Below are 24,905 nucleotides of genomic sequence, written 5' to 3'. Positions count from 1 at the left end.
ATCGATGTAGATGAAAGGGAATGATGAGCAAATGTAAAAATATATAAACAACAATAACCTGTAGATGGCTGCTTGGTAATTAAAACAAGATAATCAAATAAGTGTGACAATAAGTCACAAACCATAAGAATCATAATGAAACGATTCTGTCCTGAATAATTTTGATCCAAATATCTTTTGGATGATTTTAAAACATAAAAATCATTGGTCATTCATGTTCATATTGTTTTATTTCCTATTTAATTTTAACTTAGCGTCAGAGATGTGGATAGGAGGAAATGATTTACAGAATGAAAGGAATTGGCGTTGGCTGGATGGCACGCAGTTTGGTGACTGGACTGGCTGGGGACAGGGGGAGCCGGGAGGGTTTTTTTTAGAAAATTGTTTGTTATTATGGAGTGATAACATGTGGCATGATGCTAATTGTTATTGGCGACATAAAAGTCTTTGTAAATTTAACATATGATTGCGCTTTGTAAGAATTCAACATATGATTGCATTATGCAGTAAAAGGAAATTTCTACTCAACTTTTGTTTAATTGTGTGAATGTTATGGCCAAATCTATCATACATTATTATTATTATTGTCTGTAAGTTTCTATCTGTCATTATGAGATCTGTTAAGACATAAACTGAGTCTGTTGTTGACATGTGTGTTCCATTATTAAAATGACATTATATCCATCAAAGTGTAAAGAGGCAGTGAACAGTTAAGACTAAAATAATTTGACATTTACCATTATTGTGTTTAATTTCTATATTTTACGAGTGAAAAGAAAAACTATGATAAGTGTGACCAAAGGAAATTTCTTTTAATTTCGTTAAGAATAAATTGGTAACCCTTAATTCTTAAAAAGAGTTAGACGGTCTTTTATTATAATCAATTATTGGTCAATCACCATCATTTGAAATATATTACCAATTAAGCTTAATTGGCATTGAAAAAAGTCACGTTAACTACATAAAATAGACTGGTTTAAATTTCAACGTATAGCGCTTATGATTTTGACAGATATGTATAAAAAGGTTCATTTTTGTGTTCAATCGTGTCAAAGTCCAATTATTTTCAGTCTGCATTTGATATAGAGGTTATATATCTCTTTATTTGTGCTTTTGTTCTTTCTTTCATAGTTATATAATGTTAGAGAATCTATGATCTACTTTCAAGAGAAAACATAACTTGTGTTGTTTTGTTTTTTTAAATTATTAAATATATGCTGGAATCTTTATTGTAAAAATAACTCTGCGTAATACTTTTATTTATTGTGTTTTCTTTTCCAATGTTTAAAGTAAGATTAAGCGTATGTCTGAAAATAAAATTTTGGTCGTAATCTGTTTTGTTTCTATCCCTATTCGGATTTCTTTTACGATGACTGTTGGATAAAAATATTGTATGGATACATATTTTGTGATCACAATTTATTTAAAGTGTTCGTGAGGAACGTTGTTAAAACGTAATCAACACCCCCCCCCCCCCGCACCAACCCCAAATCTAAATCTTCCGCAAAATGAAATCTCTCCAAGACTTGATCAGCATTCTATATTAAGAATCATACATGACCGATCCTTAGTTGAAAGTGCGATAGATTAACAAATATTTAAACAAAAACATGCAATCGAGCTATGGAATGTTTTCCGTTATAAGTCTGAAAATAAGATATCTAAAACCAATAGTTATTCACCGTTACGTCAACTGATTTATAATCAGAAGCCGGCAGCTAAAAGAATAGCAGAAAGAGTTGTTCAGTAAATGGCTGTTAAAGTAAAGGTCATGCATACACGATTCATCTACAGACCAGTAAAAGATATTTCCGCTTAAATTACATAAACAAACTACAAGACTCGCATTTTAAATATTTTGAATAAATATCGAGAAGCATGCATTTGAAAAAAAGTTTTAAACAGGTGTAACTCCCTCCAGATGCGGGGCAAAAATAGTTTTTAACAGGTGTAACTCCCTCCAGATGCGGAAGCAAAAATGTTTTAAACAGGTATATCTCCCTCCAGATGAAGAAGCAAAAATTGTTTTAAACAGGTATATCTTCCGTTCAGATGCGGGAGCATAAAATGTTTAAAACCCCAGATGCGGAAGCAAAAATAGTTTAAAACAGGTATATTTCCCTCCAGATGCGAGCGTAAAATGTTTAAAACAGGTATATCTCCCTCCAGATGCGGAAGCAAAATTGTATTAAATAGGTATATCTCCCTCCAGATGCGGGAGCAAAAAAAAGTTATTAACAGGTTTATCTCACTCCAGATGCGGGAGCAAAAAATGTTTTAAGCAGGTATATCTCCCTCCAGATGCGGAAGCAAAAATTGTTTTAAATCGATACAGGAGCAGAGAAAAATGTTTTAAACAGGTATATCTCCATGCAGATGCGGGGCAAAAAAAGTTTTAAACATGTATATCTTCCTCCAGATGCGGAAGCAAAAATGTTTTAAACAGGTATATCTCCATCCAGATGCGGAAGCAAAAATTGTTTTAAATCGATACAGGAGCAGAGAAAAATGTTTTAAACAGGTATATCTCCATGCAGATGCGGGGCAAAAAAAAGTTTTAAACATGTATATCTTCCTCCAGATGCGGAAGCAAAAATGTTTTAAACAGGTATATCTCCATCCAGATGCGGGGCAAAAAAGTTTTAAACATGTATATTATCTCCCTTCAGATGCGGAAGCAAAAAAATGTTTTAAACAGGTATATCTCCATTCAGATGCGGGAGCACAAAATGTTTTAAAACAGGTCATTCTTACTCAAGATGCGGGGGCATTTTTTTTTTTTTTTTTTTTTTTTTTTTGAGAATTCGTCCTTCGTCGTCGATTCGTCGATACACCATTGCTAAGATTTCAATGGACAAGCGGAGTAACTCATATGGTAATACATGTACATTTATAGACATGGGCATAGCTACTTCCCTTAGAATAGCAAACTGTCGCTTAGCGGATGCTTTGGGAAATGTGTTTTTGCATGTTATAATTAATAACAAGGGTGCTAGCTTAATAGAGAATTTATTATTGTGTGGAAAAAGATTTTAAAATGATACACAATTTTCATGTCTGTAATTTTAATGAATTCAGCGAACCTGCTGCTTTAAATTTTGACAGTTGGCGCAAATGGATCCAAAGTATCTAATTATGAGTATATCAAATGGAGCGATAATGGTAAAGAATTATATCGTTCTGTAATAATAGCAAAATTGCCTGTTTTAAATGATATGTTAATGAAATGTAATGTAAATAATGTAAACAGTGTAAATAATACGGTGAATATATTCACCCGAGTGTTGCGAGGTAAGCGACAGATCCTCTTTTTTTTAAAACATGGCTGTACATTTCCATGATTTGATATCTGAAATTGATGAATCTTGTTAAAATTTTAATTTTTACAATACAAGACAATAATACAACTACTTTGTTTCGCTTTAAGGGTTCCGGCCCATGCAAAAACATATATACAAAAAAACAATTTACACAAAATTATAGCATGTAATATGATATACATGTATATATTTAACTGAAAATGACTGTAAAACATCAATTTTTTCTGGAAATTTCTTAATCATCATTGTGTATCAAAGAGATATTAATAATTAAATGTTTAACTTCTTTAAGTTTATATGTATTTGAAAAAAGTTGACAAAATATCTAACTGCTTTTGTTAGCCAGAAACTGTATCAGAAAGGAGAGCAATATCATGTGCAAACATTAATGATAAAAGTTGTGTCTCAGATGGGTGTAACTGAATTCCTCTTATGTCACTATCATCTAAAATATGTTGTTATTCATCTATCTAGAAAGAGAAAAGAATCCAGTTGGCCAGATAACCTTGTTTTAATCCTACTGAACTTAATACATAATCACTTCTTTCATTGATTTAGACGGTTGGAAAGCAAAGCAGTTGTATAAAAATGCATTTATACTGTTAAATAAATATGTCACACACAGAGACTGATTTATTGAAATTTGTTCAAGCTAGGTAAAAATATATTGTTATTAAAAAATGCGTCGTTCTTTTAAATGGCAACAAACCAATGAATTTGGAAGTTAGTCTCGTGATTTTGGCGCTATTTTATAGACAAAAAGCAAAATTCTAAAACTATGTTCTGCGGGTTCAATTTTCCTCTGACTGAAAGCCTTAGAGGACAAAATTTTAACAAGATCATGATTGTAATGATTTTAACCCTGTGTAAAAATGTACGATTACTTTATTGAAATCTGGAAACAAAGTGATCCCTCGGAAGCATTAATCACAACAAAATTACAAGAGAATTGCAGACTCGGTTTCATTGAGACTGTACATGAGGGAAAATGAATACGTGCAACATCCCTCACGCCCCCTAGCACCGGATTGAGCTGTACTCAATGCTCAACACTTAATAGTGCTGGCATCAATGATCCCGAAGGACAAGATATATAACAACACTGAAGAGAAGTACGGGAGTCATCTTGGAAAATTGTTTTCTAGCATTTCGAAGCAAAGAAAAACTAAATGGTGTATTGAAAATAATATAACTTCTGATACGCAATTTGGTTTCAAAAAGGCATTTCGACTACGGATGCTCTAAATAACATTCCATAATTGAAAAAAAAATTGAACTAGAATAAAAGATTGCATTGTGCATTTATTGATGTATAACGTTGTTTTGATTCTATACAGAAATGCATTTTGGTTATAAATTATTATTGAACAGTAAATTATTAAGAATAATAAGAAGATTTACAACTCTGTTAAATCTTGTGTAATGGCCTGTGGTAAATATTCTGATTTTTTTTATTATATTTCGATTGGATTACGTAAAGGAGAGAATATTTACCAAAGTAAGGTTTTCCTATTTTTCTCTGAAGATACAGAATTTTTTTTGTAACATAATTTTATTTCTGGTATAAATATCTGAAAAGAAATCCTTAAAGTTATCCCTCGGAAGCATTAGAAACAGCAAACATGAACTTTTGCAGAATCGGTTTGATTGAGTCAGTACATGAGAGGGTTAATGAAAAGGTGCAACATCCCTCACGCCCCATAGCACCAGCTTTAGCGTTACTCAATTCTCAACACTTAAAAGTACTAGACTCAATTTTACCGAAGGACCAGAAAAATATCAAAACACTGAAGTGAAAGGCGGAGCAAATATTTACGGCTGTCACATAGCTCTTGACACTTGCTGTTGTGATGTTTAACTATCTGTAAAAAGTTATCCGAAGGACCATATGAATATAACAACATAGAAGTGAAACCCTTCAATACATTTGCCTCATTGTACTTTTGTTCCCTGATGATGTGATATTAATTGGTAAAAATTCTATAATATAGAGAAAATATGAATCACTACAGGATTGAAAGAGGATGAGAGGTTAGGAAGCCTTCATGTCACAGGTAAAAAGTCAAAAGACAAATTAAAAAAGGCAGCATATCCTAAGGGTGGTTCAACATTATTCAAGTAAGACTATTGGAACCACCCAACTAAAAAAATGCCGAAAAGTAAAAGCTAGAAGTATCACAAAGACAACAAATATGTCGTGCTGAACTATCTTGATATTACATCTCTGATTGAATGTACTGGGCGACTTTTTATGGCCTCCACAAGGCATAAACAACGCTAATGTGGCAATGAAATAGAGAAAAAAAAGAATCCATAAAGGAAGTCCAAAACGACAAAATAGTAAATGTTGCAGGCCCTGTTCACGGACAGTACTGTCAGATGTCAACATTGTAAATGTTTAAAATCCTAAAACAGATATGTCACAATTTTAAAATTGTTGTTTAAGATAATAACTTCAAGTATTATTATCATAATTTTAATTGTTAATTCATGTATGTCTGATATAAATATGGGGTATATTAACTGGTTTGCAAATGTACGAAGTCGATTTGAAAACACGGTTTTTTTGGAGGTATGGTTAAACTTTTTAAGCGTAAATCGAAATAGTGTTATTGTTGTTTTAAATAGATTAATATTTGAAAAAAATAATGGAGAGCTAGTATGAATTGGAAGAATGGAAAGATAAAAATAATGTTTTGTACGAAATTTGTCAGATTCTGGGATGGTTTTCGTCGATTTTTCTCGACTATTTTCTCTTTTTCTCTTGCTAAAGATATTATAATTTCAAAATGAATATGAGTCATAATGTTAGTTATCGTAAATAATTAAAATGATGTCTTTCTAGTTGGCATGAATGTCAGCGTACACTGTTTCAAGCTGTTTTATATATATATATTCCCCTAGAGAGAATTTGAACATATCTCATGCAATATTTTATAGTTTTGATTGTAGAATTCCACTTTGTATTTTATAATTCATTCATGACACTATTTATTTCTGAACATGAACAAAGTAATTGTTTTGAACACTATACACAAACTATCCAAGAGCTGTTAGTAAATAATGAATTAGAAAATGGCTGTTATTTTGTTGGTCTTGTTTTATATAGGCTTTCGTAGCAAGAATATTTCTTTAATGTTCAAAGTGCTTCAATGCTTAAATTATTACAATTTTTATAGACTAGAACTTTAACAAATTATAGGTTATCAACATTCCCTAAGGTTATATACACGTATGTGCTGTGTCAGTTTTTATTGATATTGGTGAATTTCTTTTATAGAAATGCTTTGACACTGTGATCCAATTGCTTCGGATTGATACCAATTACAAACCTACCTATATAACACATATTTCATTTTTCGCAGTGTCTTAAAAATTTGTTTTTCAGTGGTTATCTGGAATAGTAATCTCCGGACCAAATTTTCTAATTTGTTTATTTAATCTTTTTTATTCATAATTATTCATTTGAATTAAAAATCAAAACCATAATTGCAATATATTTATTTTTATGAATATAGATTGTTTTGTATCTAGTATGCAAACTTAGAAATATCAGCCAACGTACGTATAGTGTGTCATCTTTTGTAGCTATAATGTAAAAGCACAAAGTTCTATCTAAAATAATAACAATGTGAAAGAATAAATGAGTATTGGAACAAAGTCATACAATTCAATAGATCAGGTGTTATCATGTATGAAATTATTGTTTATTGTTTGTAAATTAATTTTGATTTTAATAATTAATCTATTTGTTTTAGACGATATAGATCGATAGTTTGCTATAGAAACCAAGAGCTGCCTTGTTTATTTATATCGATTCTAAAACAGATGTACTTTTTGAACAAGGACTTTGTCTATTTCAGTCCAGTACCAAATATTATCGTCTGTAGTCTCAAACCTGTTATATTCTTGCCACTGAATTGAAAGTAACCTTTGACACTCACAGATGAACTCATATTCAGATATATTAACATGATTTCTTCTGTCTACTTCCAGATCTTTACATTCCCTTCTGTAAATACTTCGAATCGAAGAAGTCCACAACTATCTCCTAAAAGCATAGATATTAAGCTACGATTTGCCATGCCCTCGGTGTCACTTTTTTTAAAGACATCAGTTCATATAGACTTATACATTTAATCTTCTTGTGAAAAACTACAATGCCTAGAACTAATATCTTAAGTATGTAGCACTGACAAGAAGAACGATACGCTAAAATCAATGACGTTATTGTTATACTTCAAACAATGCGTTAAAGTCAGTTTATATAAACTTATGATATATAAATGAATGTATCATTACATCATATCGATTAGACAGAACTCCAAAAGGCAGTTTTTTATTTATGCAAGCATTTGTTAACATGATATGCAGTTTATTCGTCGTCCGCGGAATCCATCATAATGTATTTACGTTGTCAAAGGATGCATAACAAAATATCAACTTTGGTTGTAACTCATTTTTGTTTTGCTCATGAACAGACACTACATATCCGAAGCAATGCTATTCAAAAGAATAATTCATTTTTACAGAAATGTATTGTTATTAGGTTTCTTAGTTACGAACATGTGTTTTGCGAACAAGACACATTTCTCAAGATGAATAAAGATAGACACTGAATATCCAAAAAATATTTACATTTTTGAAATTATTTTACTGAAGAGACTTGACTATTGTATAGAAAGTTGTAAGAGAAAGGCAATGTGCGAATACATTAATTTCAAAGTTAATGTGGACATGTGCTCTCTCTCTGGAAATATTTTTTGAAATCAATATTCTATTTGATGAATTTCTAAATCAACAGTTTTTATGTAAAATTTCAAAATTTCCGTACACTCAATTCTTCCAGAACATGTATTCTTTTTGTGAAAAATGACAAAAATATGAAATGCGTTCTGTAACTCAAATCGGGCAATGAACATACCAGTAATTCAATTTTCAATTTATTTTTGACTATATAAATTCGTAATCATCTTTTGAATATGTTTCTGTTTTTAGTGCCGCAGCCGATCTGTCAAGAGATTCAAATTTTATGTCGTTGGGCTTTTGTTCTTTAGTAAGTTCCTTTAAATTACAGTAGTAACTTCTTACCGAATTTCTATAAAATCGTGACAGTTCGATCAAAATGATGGTAGTTTAATAAAGTTAAGTAACTCCGATAAAATGCTGAACTATTGTATTAACTCACAAAAACATTTATCGTTCCTATTACATGTATTAGGGAAATATTTTTTGTATAATCGGTCAATAGATATAACCGCAGATGTCCACTCAATTAATATTATTAAAACTCACCAAGTTCTGCACTGCAGGTGTCATTATTTTTTGACTGCCCCAAGAAAGTTTCAATTAATGTGTAACTGTGAGGAAGACGAATATAAAAAATAATATACAGAAAAAATATATTTACATTAACAATTAAAGTGACATTGTGCTATGTATGTTTTGATTTTACATTAACTCTTGGATGGTTATGATATCACTTGAAGTTACGCGATGCCAATTACATGAACTTAAAAGGCGTCGTTGTAAATCGAAATAGGCAAGACAGATATAAACTGGTTTGAAAGTACATGTATTTTAAAAGCAATATGCAAAATAGTATGTAAGAATCGAAATATATTGAGATTTATAAAGTGGCTTAATCTAATTCATTTACCAGTAATAAAATCATTTTTAAGGTAGCAAAATCACTTATAAATAATACAAGCTAACCAGTACTATGTAAAACACAAATGTTTTGTTGAAGATAGATGTCTTGGTTATTGAACTTTTACCTCACTGGTTTATTTTTCGCCATTCACAATAATTTTAAGTTCTTGTGTTGCAAACAGAAGATAAACCTTATTGGTTTTATTTATTACCCCAGTCTCCAAATATACATGCGTTACGTCTTGAATATTTATGTTCTTTCAATTAGAATAGTTTTGTCCTCTGTGACTTTTTACTTACAAATACTTGTTTAAACATTGTTGTCATTGATACTTTATATGTGAAATTATAATATCAATAGCTATAATTAGATATGATTAGATTTGGTTCAACAATTTAATTTCAGGACGAGTATGAGGTGTGTAAATCATGTAATCATTCTGGAGAATGCAATGTAGACCAGAAATGTCAAAATTCAGGTAATTTAAATAAATATAAGTCAGTTAACGGCAGCAACCAAGTCTTGTGACCACTGATAGAACATAAAAAAACATGTTTTATTCTTGTCATTCATATATTTACAAATCGGCATCTCAAATGATTTCGACCATTTACGTACAATAGATCAACACATCTAAAGGCATGTGTATAAATATATATAAATACCTATAACAACGAACCATGAGCGTCAAAAAGGTCATGTATATAATTGTCCTTAGCAATCAAGGTCCTGCTATTCAAAGTGTCGTACAAAAGAGTAAATGTCAAATTTTACAAAGGCAGTGTCCCTCATCAATTAAAGAAATTTTCAAAAACCGTTGACCGGCAACTGGTCTCCGTGGTGTCAGGTTGTTGCATGACAATGCTTCGTCAGGCACAGCGGCCAATGTACGAAAATATCTGCAACTGGAAAAGGTTGATGAGCTTCCTCACCCTCCTTATTCACCAGATATTTTACCCCTTTTGACCATTTCCTATTCCCGAGGCTCAAAAATACATTGCTTAACGCGAAAAAAACACTCTGTTTTGGCTATTTTCCAGTGTCTGAACAGTAAACCTCGAAACGATTTAAAAACATATTTAAATATTGGATTAAAAACTTTGTATAGCTCATGGTAGTGAGTATTTTGAGGGAATGAGATAATTACTTTGGCACTGCATGTTTGTTAAGCGCTTCTGAAAACTGACCCAGTTGCATTTATTTTTGAACACCCCTCGTATTCAGATTAAACAAATTGCCTGGAACATATTTTATATATTTCATTGTTTCTATCAATACATGTATTACGACCCACTTCTGTTTCTAAACTTTATGATTGTGACATCATTTATGAGAGCATCTGATATTTTGTTTAGCAAAGGGTAGATTTAAACTGTTTGAAATAATCAAGTGTTGGTACATTCTTAATTGGCGCTTTCCAACTTAATATAATGCTGATTAAGTTTTCTTAGCTTGAAAACGCCATTACAGTAAAAATATACTTTTGGCTTGGATAGAAATTCAAACTAACACCACTTAAATAATCTGACAAAAATTTAATTTTATACGCCCATGAATTAGCATTTCTGCCATTGAATTGGTCATAAATTATTATACTTTGTGTAATTTTAATCCAATAGTTTAAGGATCACTTTCATTTTCAGTTTCTTTAAAATATCTTATACAATAGATACATCAAGGAAAAATACAAGACACTTAAAAAGTAATTTTCATAGAGTGCTTAAGAGATGAACGAAAAACCGTTCAAACAGTTAAAAATAAATTGTACACATAGTATTGACCATGAGCGCTAGACAGTGCGACTGGATAGGTGAGCAACTGATACATTAGACGTAACGCAGGATATTTACCAAACTTCACAGTCAGTAGCAATTTGATCACAAAGGTGATGGCACAAGCACTTAGATATCAAACCATCTGAACGATATTTTAAGAGTTTAATATGTCAACAAATTACTAGAATCTAATTAATTTGGTAAATTTAACACAATATAAAATTTCTGGAACGGATATTGATTCATATGTCGTCATTACTGTTGCCATACTATTGACATCAGCATTGGGAACTTTTTTCTTACAGTATTATGCAAGATACAGATCTGTCATGATTGCTTTCGTCATTCTGATTTGTTAAGTTAAATGCATGTAGGGTTTGAATTTTTATTTTAAGGATACGAATATAAGGATCTTACGGGGTAACGAGGGTCTTTATACTTTAGCTTTTATTACTTTACAATAGGATGTGGTCCGCCTAGGGAAAAAGAGTATGCAACTATACTAGGGAACATGTTCTTCATCGGGGACAAGGCTGAATACAAATGTCAAGAAGATTACAAGAACATGTTTAACAACACAGGAATTGTGACATGTCAAAGCTCTGGAACATGGAGTATTACCGATTTCAAGTGTGTTAAAGGTGTGTCACCGAACATTGTAGAACTTTATAAAGTTTTAAGGCTTAGATAAACTTTTAAAAGATATACCTACGTTTTGATAAATACTATGCTAACCTCAATATAGATACATGTATCACGTGGACAACTCTTAATAATGCGAGTCATGTTAATAGTTGATTTTATGTTCAATACACAATATGTATATGAAAAATTAAATGAATTCTATAAACTTAGAATGTAATTATATCTATAAATCGAATATTTCCTGTACAATAACAAAAGCAGTATTGGCCGGCTGAACCAAGCAGATAACCAGGGCGTGGTGAATTTTGTAAATAGTCTCAAACTTTTTTACAATAAAATGCCTGATTAAAACTTTACGTCTGTAATCATTATCATTTTCAATGAAAGTATGAGACGTATGAAGATCTAGTACATGTATTCTGTTGTTGTTGTTGTTGTTGTTGTTGTTGTTCTTATTTTTTGTTGTTGCAAATGTTGACAATTTGAACATAATATAGAAATTTGCTTTAACTTCTTGTTACAGATGAATGGATTTGCCATGGAAACTCGTGCTTTTTTGTTCCCAAACTTGCAAAAATGGGATAGGGAAAAAGGTGGTGTTATATTTATATAATTATTATGTTCACCTTTCTGTTTAGACACTGACTGATATACAATAAACATTTTGTTTTGTTTTTATTTTAGGATACGAATGGAATTATTTACGATAATACCATTAGATATACCCTTTTATCTAACCGTAAAGATGGTTGCCATTCAATGATTAAGTACATTTTTTGACTTTGAATGATGTTTTGAAGAACATATTGCCTCAAGTAAAACAGAGATCACTTGTCATCTTCTCAAAATGAAAAAAGAGCATTTTAATATAAAAAGTAAAGTTTTTGTATTTCTTAAAGGGTTAAAGTTGTAACAGTTGTAAATTTGCATTTTGTAATGTTCGTATACATGTTATTGGTTTGTCATTTAATTTATCGTTGATTACAAACAGGTTCTTTTTTGACAAAAGGAAATTTCTATGTGATTTGTTTGCATAAATAACATATAAATTTGATTATAATGTGTTAGTTAATATATATGATTTTCAATGTAGGCATTTTACTGATCATGTGTATACACAATCGTTCAATGTCGTTCATTTCAGTGATTTGTTTCGATTGGAGTTTAACTTATATAGAATGTTTCATTTGTTAACATGTTAATTGAAATATGAATAATTCACATTTTATTTACATGTAGAGATACTGTGTTGAAAATGGAGCGTTTCTGGCAGATATTAAAACGCAGGAAGAAAATGTGTTCATTAGAGAGAATTTTCTTAATGTCCACAGTAAGTATATAGTGTACCTAAATATTAAAGATATTTCTTTCAACAATACCAATTTTAAAAAGCTTATAAATTTAAACAAAACTTACTACATTCCAAACAGAACAAAAAAGGAGAATTTTCCACAAGAAAAGTGTTTGGTATCATACTTCATAGATGTACTAGTGGATTGGATTCTAAACAATTTTAAGATAGAGCTGGACACAATTTGTTAGGTGCTTACATCTATTTTATATGTATAGAAGTCTATCATGGGAATAAGTCTTTGTCCATCATTTAAAAAAGTAATAATTTGATTTTTTTATTCTAATAACAATATCAAATTTTAGTTTATGAGTGAAAATTATATAAACATATTAAAATAGTAAACTTTCTAAAAGATAAAACTTGATGAAGGCATCAATGCATATATTCATTATTATTCAAAGCATTTCAGTGTATCTTCGACAAAAAAATTGATATCTAAAAACAAAAGAAATAATTAAAAGTGCAAGCACCATCTTTCATGCGCTATAGAATAAACTAAGAACAGCAACAACTAACTGTAGTTTTAAATATAATGTTTTCAGCCTCTTATTGCGTGTACCTATTGAACGCCAAGATTCTCACCGGAGTAATCGATAAGAAGAAAATAGAGGCGAATGAATAATTAGAAAATTAGGAACAAGAACAACGTGTAGATGACTACCCGGTAACACAGGTGTTCGGCACCTTTTCCATGCCAATAATGGCCAAATTATCATAAAATAATCACCCCTTGATCATCAAGAACAAAATTACTATCCAACACCTATTTACTATATATAACATATACTTTATATAGTAAACGGATGCTGGATAGTTATTTTGGTCTTGATGATCAAGGGGTGATTATTTTATGATTATTTGACAATTATTGGCATGGCAAATGTGTCGAACGCCTGTGCCTGGTAATTGAAACAAGATACTCAAATAAGTGCAACACCATAAGAATCATGATGAAACAATTCTGTCCTGAAATATTTTGATCCAATTATTTTTTGGATGATTATAACACAAAAATCATTGGTCATTAGTACATATTGTTGTATTCCCAATTTTATTTTAACTTAGCACCATTGATGTGGATAGGAGGGAATGATTTAGATAATGAGGGGGACTGGCGTTGGTTGGATGGTACACAAGTTGGTTACTGGACTAACAGCTGGGCACCGAACCAACCGGGAGGAAGGGGTGAAGATTGTTTGGCAGTTTGGACTGATTATATGTGGCATGATGCCAAATGTGATTTGCAATTTAAAAGTCTTTGTAAATTCAACATATGATTGCATTATGCAATAATAGAACATTTCTATTCAGCCATTGTTTAATTATGTAAATATTATGTCTAAAACTGAGAGAAAAAAATCTATCATACATTATTATTATTGTTTGTAAATATTGTAGAGTTCTGTTACGGCATGAACTTAGTCGGGGGTTGACATGTTTGTTCAATTATGCCAATCAAAGTGTAAATGGTCAGTGAATAGTTTAACCAAAATAATTTGATATTTTTTTTCATAATAATGTCTAATTTTATATATTTTGCAAGGGGGAAAACTATAATCCACGTGATCAAAAGTAATTTCTTTAAATTAATAATAAAATTAATCAATCGGTAACGCACAATTATTTAAAAGAGTCTTTGTATAATTAAGACAGTAAATATATTGTATTATCAACAATTTTCTTTATCAATTATGCATCAATCACAATCTTTTGAAATATATAACTATTCAACTCAATTTGGCATCGAAAAAAAACTAATGTAACATTTATTAAACCACCAATTTTGTTAGCTAATGCGATTTCATTCAAAAATACAAGACGATTGAAATATAAAACTTAGAATTTAAACGTAAAGAGTTTAATAATTATTACAGATATGTATAAAAAGGTTAACTATTGTGGTAAATCGTGTTAAAGTCTTATTATTTTCAGTCCGTTTTTAGATTATGCTATGTGGAGGTTATTTTCAACAATTTTAAAGAGACTTTAGTTATATTTACAAACTAACAATTAAGCTTGGTTGATGATAATATTTTCTAATTTCGATTTTATCGGCTGACATTTTGACATGTCACCATTGGTAATAGAAAATGCTTTGTTTAACATGGTATTTAACAGTAATTACGGTATATTGTTAATAATTGCCTCTAGTTATGTGTATCGAATTACAATTTTGGTCGCTTTTTTATAAGCTGGTCATAAACCACTTGGTTATATCTGTTACAAGAAACCTCGGATATAGTGGTTCCGGCAGATGTGCTAAAATTGAGTTTCACTGTAAACATGGATCTTACTTTTTGTAAATCAATATAATACATTGTAATACACCTTGTGAACAGTGACATTGTTTATTGTCGCAATGCATTTGACATAGCGAGTTAATATCTCTTTATCTGTGCATTTGTTCTTTCTTTCATAGTTTTATAATGTTAGAAAATCTTTGATCTACTCTCAAGAAAAAAATGTTTTTATAAAGTTATCATAAATATATGCAAGAACCTTTAATCGTAAAAATAACTCTGTGTAATACTTTTATTTATTTTATTTTATTTTCCTATGTTTAAGTTAAGATTATGCAAATGTCTGAAAATAAAATTTTGTTCTTATCTGTTTTATTTTTATCCCAATTCGGTTTTCTTTTACGATGACTGTTGGATAAAGATATTGGATGGATACATATGTTGTGGTAACAATTTGTTGGCACGTTGTCAAAACGCAATCAACACGGCCTCCGTGAATCTAAATTTTCCGCAAAATAGAATCACTCCAAGACTTGATCAGCGTTGTAAAGATATTTCCGTTTCAACAGAATACAAGACTCGCATTTCAAATATTTTAAATAAATATCGGGTAGCATGCCTTGAAAAAAAAAGTAAACAGGTGTACTACCCCCAGATGCGGGAGCGAAAAAAAGTTTTCATAGGTATATCTCCAGATGCGAAGCAAAAAAATGTTTTTAAAAAGGTAATTCTCCCTTAAGATGCGCGGGTTTTTTTTTATTTTGAGAATTCAGCCTTCGTCGTCGATTCGTCGATACACCAGTGCCAAGATTTCTAATGGACAAGCGGGGTAACTCATATGGTAATACATGTATGTCTAAAACGACCTCTCTTAGAATAACAAACTGTCGCTTAGGAAAGCTGTTTAAACATGTTTTAATTAATTACAATGGTCCAAACTTAATAGATATTCATTATTGTGTGAAATTGATTTCGAAACGATAAACAATTTTCATGTTTGTAATTTTCATGAATTCAGCGACCACGTTGCTTTAATTTTTGACAGTTAACGCAAATGGATCCAAAGTATCTAATTATGAGTATATCAAATGGAGCGATAATGAAAAAAAATTATATCATTCTGAAAAATAGCAAAATTGCCTGTTTTAAATGATATATTAATAAAATGTGATGTAAATAATGTAAACAGTGTAAATAATACGGTGAATTTATTCGCGCGAGTGATGTGAGGGAAGCGACAGATCCTCTTTTTTTTAAACATGCCTGTACATTTCCAAGAGTTGATATCTGAAATTGATGAATCTTGTAAAAAGTTTGATTTTTACAACACAATACAATAATACAAATACTTAAGTTCGCTTTAAGGGCTTCGGCCCATGCAAAAACATATATACAAAGAAACAATTTACACAAAATTATAGCATGTGCACAATGTTTAAGCATATACAAAAAATGTACTATATATATTTAACTGAGAATGACTGTAAATCATCAAATTTTCTTGGAGTTTCTTTATCATCATTGTGGTTCAAAGAGATACTAAATGTTAAACTTCTTTAAGTTTAAATGTATTACAAAAAGTTGACAAAATATCTAACTGCTTTTGTAAGCCAGAAACTGTAACAGAAAGGAGAGCAATATCATCTGCTAATATTAATGATAAAAGTTGTGTCTCAGATGGGTGTAATTAAATTCTTCTTATGCCACTATCATCTAAAATATGTTGAAATTTATCTATATAGGGAGAGAAAAGAATCGGGCTTGTCAGATAACCTTGTTTTAATTCTACTGAACATAATATGTATTCACTTCTTTCATTGATTTAGACTGTAGGAAAGCAAAGCAGTTGTACAAAAATGCATTTATACTGTTAAATATGTCACACTCAGAGACTGATTGATTGAAATTATTTCAACTTAAAGCTAGGTAAGCGTCGTTCTTTTTAAATGGCAACAAAGCAATGAACTTGGAAATTAAAAAAAGAGTTAGCCACGTGATTTTTGGCGCTATTTTAAAAACAAAAAGCAAAATTTAAAAACTATGTTCTCCGGGGTAAATTTTCCTCTGACTGAAAGCCTTTGAGGACTAAATTATAACAAGGTCATGATTGCACTTTGGTTTTGAATTATTATGCTGGTTTGAACGGTAAATTATTAAGAATTATAAGAAAATTATAGCTCTGTTAAATCTTGTGTAATGTTCCGTGGTAATTACTGTGATTTTTTTTATATTTCGATTGGAATACGTAAAGGATAGCATATTTACCAAAGTTAGATTTTCCTAACTTTCTGAAGATCTAGAACTTTATTTGCAACAGAATGCTATTTCTGGTATAAATATCTGAAAAAGAGATCCTTAAAGTCATCCCTCGAGGGCATTAAAACAGCAAAATGATATGAAATTTGCAGACTCGGCTTGCCAACATCCCTCACGCCCAATAGCACCGGCTTGAGTGTTTCTCAATTCTCAACACTTAAAGGTACTATAGACTCAATGATCCCGAAGAACCAGAAAAATATTAAAACACTGAAGTGAAGGACGGAGCAAATTTTTACGGCTGCCACACAGCTCTTGACACTTGCTGTTGTGATGTATAACTATCTAGAAAAAGTTACAAAAAAAAACAGATGATTATAACAACACTGAAGTGAACCCCTTCAAGACATTTGTTGTTCCCTGATGATGTGGTATTAATTGTAAAAAAATCCTATAGTATAGAGAAAATATGAATCACTAAAGAATTGAAAGAGGGTCAGAGGTAATGAAGCCTGCATGTCACAGATAAAATGTCAAATGACAAATTTTAAAAAGGCAACATGTCCTAAGGGTGATTCAACATTATTCAAGTGGGAATATTGGAACCACCCAACTAGAAAAATGCCGAAAAGTAAAGGCTAGAACAAATAAAATGAATATGAGTCGTCATAATGTTAATTATCGTAAATAATTAAAATGATGTCTTTATAGTTAGCATAAATGTCAGCGTGTAGTGTTTCAAACTGTAATATATATTTTCCCCGAAAGAGAATTTGAACAGATCGCATGTAATGTCTGTAGTTTAAATTATAGAATTCCTCTTTGTATTTTATAATTCATAATCTATTGACACTATTTATTGCTGAACATGAACAAAGTAATTGTTCAGAACACTATACACAAACTATCACAAGAGCTGTTAGTAAATAATGAATTGGAAAATGCTGTAATTTTGTTTTGCCCCTGTTGTGGTTGTTGTTTTTTTTAAAAAACGGCCTTTTGTAGCAAGAATATTTCTTTAATGTTCAAAGTACTTCAATGCCTAAATAATTACCATTTTTATAGACTACAACTTTTAACAAATTATAGGTTATTAACATTCCCTAAGGTTATATAAATGTATGCGTTTTTTTTTTTGGTTTTTTTTGTTTTGTTTTTTTGTTTTGTTTTTTTTAAATTAGTGAATTTATAATATAAAAACGCTTTGAGACTGTGATCAAAGCGTTTCGGGTTGATAACAATTACTTAACTACCTATATAACATAGGTTTCATTTGTCACTATGTGCATTAATTTGTTTTTCAGTGGTTTATCTGGAATAGTTATCTTCGGACCAAATTTTCTAATTCATTCATTTAATCTTATAATTCATAATTATTCAAATTAAAAATCAAAACCATAATTGCAATATATTTATCTTTATAAATATGGATTTATTTGTACCTAGTATGCAAACTTAGAAATATCAGCCAACGTACGTATAGTGTGTCATTTTTTGTGGCACAAAGTTCTATCTGAAATAATAACAAAGTGATTAATAAATTCCCGGAAAGAATAAATGAGTATTGGAACAAGTACAATGCATATTGAATATATCATGTGTTATCATGTATGAAATTACTGTTTATTGTTTGTGAATTGATTTTGAATTGAATAATTAATCTTTAAAGTATATGTTATTAGACGATATAGATCGATAGTTTGCTATAGAAACCCAAGAGCTGCCTTGATTATTTATGCCGGTATTACGTTAGGATTTTACTGAAAAACAACCTAAAACTCCGAATCCATCCAAAAATTTTATCGAAGCTTGGCTTCCAGCTTTCTACAAAATTTATCTATCAAGGCTAGGATCCAAAATTATTTAGCCAATCAAATTTAATCTTACATAGCGTCAAAAACCTTCAATTTTCACGCCATTTTTAAAAAGCAGCAAGTATTATTTTGAGCGCAAAGATATAATGATGATTAAAATGTTTGTTTTCATGAATTCTTTTCAATAAATCATATTTACACTGACTTTTGATTTAGCGACCTCACCTGTTCCTCTGTAGTAAGTTTTCGTTTGGTTAATTAACATAAGTGTACATCTGGTTCTGTGCATTTTTTTCTTTTTCCTTTTTTTCCGGTCATTTTATCCTTTCCGGTTTTTAGTGTATATATTTACTGGCCGGGATCCGGGACGCCCGGACTGGCCGGGATCCGGGATCGTACAAGATATAGAGGTAAAACTAATAAACTATATTTGTGTTGATTATTGTCGTAATGAAAGGACATTAAACGTTAAGTTTTTTTTATTGTATGTAATGAACGTTAAATTAATTAAACTTATGATATAAATATATTTAGAGCTATTTATTAACAAACTTAAAATGGGGAAATCCCAATACTTATAATTATATGCCTAATTAATTGGAAAAATCAAAGACTACATTCTTGAATTGGTCAAATCCCGGGATCCCTTTATGTTTTAATGCGATCCCAGCTTTTCTGAAAACTATATTCTTGAACTGGCCAATTCCTGGGATCTCTTTATATTTCAATACGATCCCGGCTTTTCTGAAAACTATATTCTTGAACTGGTCAATTCCCGGTATCCCTATATGTTTTAATAGGATCCCGGCTTATCTGAAAAACATCTTAGACTGGTCAATTTCCGGGATCCCTATATTTTTAATAGGATCCCGGCTTTTCTGGCTGAATTGATTGACAACTTGTGTTTACTTTAGGACTTGTGTCTGTCACTCATTCCAATACTAAATAACATATTACAACTTAACTTCGTAAAAAGAAACATCTTTATGAATTCTACCTATCTAACATTTATTTGGTCAAGGTCAACAGGCCATACAGTAAATGTGCATAGACATAGGGACTTCATTCTATCTGTTAACATGCATCTTCATATATACTCATATTCCTCTTTGTTAAACTGAGAGAACTGGCTTCCATAACTTTATGTCACTTTTATTTTGATGTTCGCTGAAGTCTCTTCAGTTAACAGAACTGTCATTTTTACATTTAAACGCACCCCTGGAAAAAAATTACGAAGCGAGTCGCTACTAGCTTTTTTAAAAGCTAACCTTGTATCGATTCTAAAACAGATGTCCTTTTCAAGGACTTTGTCTGTTTCAGTCAAATACCAAATATTATCGTCTGAAGTCTCAAACTTGTTATAGTCTACCCATTGAATTGGAAGATGAAAGATGAACTCAAATTCAGATTATTTCAGACATTATTTCTTCTGTCTTTTTCCAGATCTTTACATTCCCTTCTGTAAATACTTCGAACCGAAGAAGTCCACCACTATGCTTTTCTCCTAAAAGCATAGATATTAAGCTACGATTTGCCCCGCCCTCGGTGTCACTTTTTTAAAGACATCAATTCATATAAACTATACATTTTAATCTTCTTATGGAAAACAACAATGCCTAGAGCTTAGATCTAAAGTACTAGTATGTAGAACTGACAGGAAAACTTCTACAACATTTTCATAAAAAATGCTTTAGTCCTGAACAACCCAAACTGGAATCACTCAAATTGATATTCCCCTTTTTGTGTAACAGACGGCAATTTCCTGTGTCGGTCTTTTCAACTGTTTTGTGAAAAGATTCAACATTTTACAATAATAGGTTAAATGGATATTTCTGGATGTTGTTCTCTTGTTTTGAATCTATTTATGATAAGATACGGCTTATTTGAATCATGCTTTAAAGATCTGATTCCGTTGACCGAACATATATTTAGCTATCTTTCTATTTACTATTTGTAATTTGTTTTCAAAACTTTATTGTTGTACAAATAAAGAGTTCATTGTGAGTAGGATCAGCCCGGCGTTTGTACATATGACTAAATCTTTTGCGTGATAGTTCAGGGGAAGCAGCGGCAAGAAGTCGGAAAAATGACTTCTCTGACATGTCAATTCAAAACTTTTTATATTACTAAGACATAATTGATCGATACGCTAATATCAATGACGTTTTGTTTAAAACAATGTATTAAAGTCAGTTTGTATAAACTTATTATATATTAATGAATGTATCATTACATCATATCGATTAGACAGAACTCCATAAAGCATTATTTTATTTATGCAAGCAAATGTAAGAATGATATGCAGTTTCGTCGTCGTCAACGGAATCTATCATAATGCATTTACGTTATCAAAGGATACATCACAAAATTTAAACTTTTGTTGTAACTCATTTTTGTTTTGCTCTTGAACAGGACAGTACATTTTCGTAGGAATGATATTTAAAAAAAATGATTCATTTTTACAGAAATGTATTGCTATTAGGTTTCTTAGTTACAAACATGTGTTTTGCGAACAAGACACATTTCTCAAGATGGATAAAGATAGACACTGAGTATCCAAAAAATATTTACATTTTTGAAACTATTTTAATGAAGGGACTTGACCATTGTATAGAAAGTTGTAAGACAAAGGCAATGTGCGAATATATTAATTTCAAAGTTAATGCGAACATGTGCTCTCTAATTGGAGTCGAAAAAAATATTTCAGATGAGTCAACTTTCCATCCCGATGAAAAAATAGAGAAGAAAAAGGGATATGTTCTTGGAAAGAAAAAGGACTGGAGGATGGTGAGCATAATTTAGATAAGGTTAAATTACATTAACAATTTTTTATCGAATTTCTGTAAAGTCGTGGCAAAATAAATAACCATAAAGGAAGCTGTCACAGGTGACAGTTCAATCAAAGTTATAGTGTTTCCATTAAAACCAAGTGACTTTGAGAAAAAGCTGAATGATTTTATTATCGTTCCTATTAGGAAAATATTTTTTGGATGATCGGTCAATAAGTATACCTATAGATGTTTTCACATTGATACTCACTCCATATAATATTATTTGAAATCATTTAGTTCTGCATCTGTAGGTTTTATTATTTTTATTAACTGCCTCCCACGAACAGTTTCAATTAATGAGAAATAGTGAGATAGTCAAGTATGGAAAATATGATTATATTAACAGTTAAATTACACAACGCTGATTACATAAAATGCGCCGTTATTGGAAAAAAGGTTTTATAGAAATTGGTTGGGTAAAATTCAACTGGTTTACTGTGTATCTTGCATAACCGTCCATGAACAGGTCCAATCAAACCGAGCCTTCAACATTTTCAATTTTGTTGTCTTGGGCGTTGTTCAGGAATCCGTTTTTCACTATTTAATTGCCACATCAGTGTTTCTTTTGCCGTATGAGGCCATATAAGTTGTCCCATACATAAAATCAAAGATATTTTGGATCCTTGAAGATCGTTCAGCACGACATTATTGTTATGTTATATGTACATGTTAGTGGTCTTTTTATTTCTAGCAGTTGATTACTACTATACTTAGGTGGTTCCAGAATTCCTTCTTGAATACTGTACATGTATAAATATCTCCTGTTTTTCTTGTTGTTGTTGCTGTTGTATTTTGTTTTAATTTGTCTTCTTTTTGAGGCTCTGTCTTTGACATGTAGGTTTATAACCCATGATCCCCTTTTAAAACTCTATTTAATTAGTTTCGCCCATTGTTTTCTCGTTTATGGCACACACAGTCTTTTATTTGGGGACCATACACAGCTTTTCATGGAATTGCACTCCATGTCATATTGAAGTTTCCTTGATTACCGCTGTATGAACCACATCTGCGGAAGTTTCTAAACTCAAAATTTCACCATTTTCATGTCTATATGTTGAATCCTGCTTAAGCCGCTTCTATTGGAAGTAGACGGCATATCCGTCTATGAACAGGCTCAATCAAACCGAGCCTGCAACATTTTCAATTTCGAGGTTTTGGACATTTAATGAGATTCCGTTTTTCTCTTTTTCTGTTTATTATAATAAATCCTTACCAACCAGCAAGATGCGAAATTTGACAGAGCTTTAGTCTGTAAGAACCAAAATACATTAAGATAAGGGGAATAAATCTTATTCATTACCAGCAATATAGTAACTATAGGTAGCAAATTCTTGATTATGGAAGCACATAACTTAGAAGCTCTCTTTTCTGTTGTTATAATCCTAGTTAGTTTTATAGTTTTAGCTATGCACCTGTTTTTTGGTGTGGTAACTCTGGACAATAGGCCTGCAGTTATTGTGTTTAGGTAACAAAATCGTCGATTACCATCATAACTATTTGAGAAATCAGTTTTTTTTTATTCTGGTATGGTAACTCAGTCAACACTTGTCGTCATAAATATAAAAGGCTAATCTTTGTAAACCATGACTGAAAAAAAACTATAGGTTTAAGAAGATATTTTAGATTATAGATATATGTGTATCAATAAACAACGTTAGCATATTGCTCAAGAACTATTATTTGTGTATGTTATCATGGGAGGGATTTTAATTTTGATAATGATAGAGAATCTAAGCTATAGTAACAACAGCGGAGTAGATTTTGTAACATTATTGTGTTTTTTATATAAAATTTTGACGTTGGAACAATTGTTAGCCTCGATGTCTGATTCAAAGTTTGCATATATTTCCAAAGCGATTAAGTGTATGTTGTTTAAGAGGATAGTGTTTGTCAAAATGGTGTGATTCTAATATGAATTTTGGTTCAAATAAACGTAATAAAATTAAAGTATTGTTATAAAAAGACAAACCCAAGTTATATGTAATCGACGACTGTAATAAGAATATAAGTAAGTAATTCAAAGTAATAAGCCCTGATTTTTTTTAAAAGCTATTCTTGAGAAGGTTAGTCTAGAGAGTGTTAAACGACATGACATTGTACACGAGTTGTTTAACGTATTCAAAGCAAGTTGAGACAAAGAAGTTTCCACAATGATCTTTATCTTTGAGAAAGTGGCAATGATGAGCTGTACACTGTGACATAATTATTTAAACTCAACCAAATTAAAATGCAACAATCATTGCTATGGAAGTTATTGGTTGTTAAAGGAACACCGCTGAGGTTTAATAGCCTAAAATAATAATTTTGTAATTCTTTCTTAAATCAACTGGTAAATTTTAATTTGAAACCAAGCAATAGACGATATATAAATATACACGGTATTAAATTGATTAAATCGTTTTTATGCATTTTTGGCCGATTTGAGTGAGTGGCATTGTAACGGTTTTCATTTTTAGGTCAATAAAACGGAGTTAGGCATACATCTAGTTATACAAAAATCTTGAAAAAAATATTTTCAGTCCCTTTACGTCAAAAATACCGCAGTGGTGTCCCTTTTAAAAAAGTCAATGTTTTATTGGAGAGGTCATCAGACATGCCCCGTTTCAAAATACGGCTTAACTTTAACGAAAACATACCAGACACATCGACAGCAGGAAGTACACGGCTTGAATTAGTGAAACACTATTTTTACTGTGGGTTTTCATATCCGGAAATTATTCTTTTGTTGTTTGTTATAAATAACATTAAAATATCGTTGCGACAGCTTAATAGAGTACTTAAATGTAACAACTTACGACGTCGAAACTGGATACACACCAGATCACATTGTTCTTGATTATATTTCCAAGGAAATTGAGACAAGTGGTCAGTGCATTGGTTATCGTTCGATTTGGAAACGCTTGACAAATGAACATAAATTAAGAGTTCCTAGAAATAAAGTTCTTTCATTTATGAAAACTATTGACCCTGACGGAATTAATTTTCGGAAAGCCCACAGAATTAAAAGACGCAAGTAC

General features: G+C 31.0%; 1 protein-coding gene across 2 annotated transcripts in view; it reads left to right on the top strand.

Moving 5' to 3' along the window:
* The window catches only part of LOC132714184 (macrophage mannose receptor 1-like), a 66,530-nt gene that overhangs the window by 24,071 nt on the left and 17,554 nt on the right, over nt 1-24,905 (top strand). Inside the window, exon 2 of one of the 2 annotated variants that reach the window (XM_060696973.1) lies at nt 9,379-9,451. In XM_060696973.1, coding sequence (XP_060552956.1) covers nt 9,379-9,451 — 73 coding nt within the window. Of the gene's footprint in view, nt 1-254; nt 1,298-9,378; nt 9,452-24,905 lie in introns of those variants that run through there. The other variant, XM_060696972.1, reaches the window with a different exon arrangement.

Source organism: Ruditapes philippinarum, unplaced genomic scaffold (assembly GCF_026571515.1).
Source record: "Ruditapes philippinarum isolate M1 unplaced genomic scaffold, ASM2657151v2 ctg474_1_1_1_1, whole genome shotgun sequence".
In the NCBI taxonomy this organism is placed as follows: Eukaryota; Metazoa; Mollusca; class Bivalvia; order Venerida; family Veneridae; genus Ruditapes; species Ruditapes philippinarum.
The sequence above is the reverse complement of the archived record's forward strand: the minus strand, read 5'-3'. Positions and strand labels throughout refer to the sequence as shown.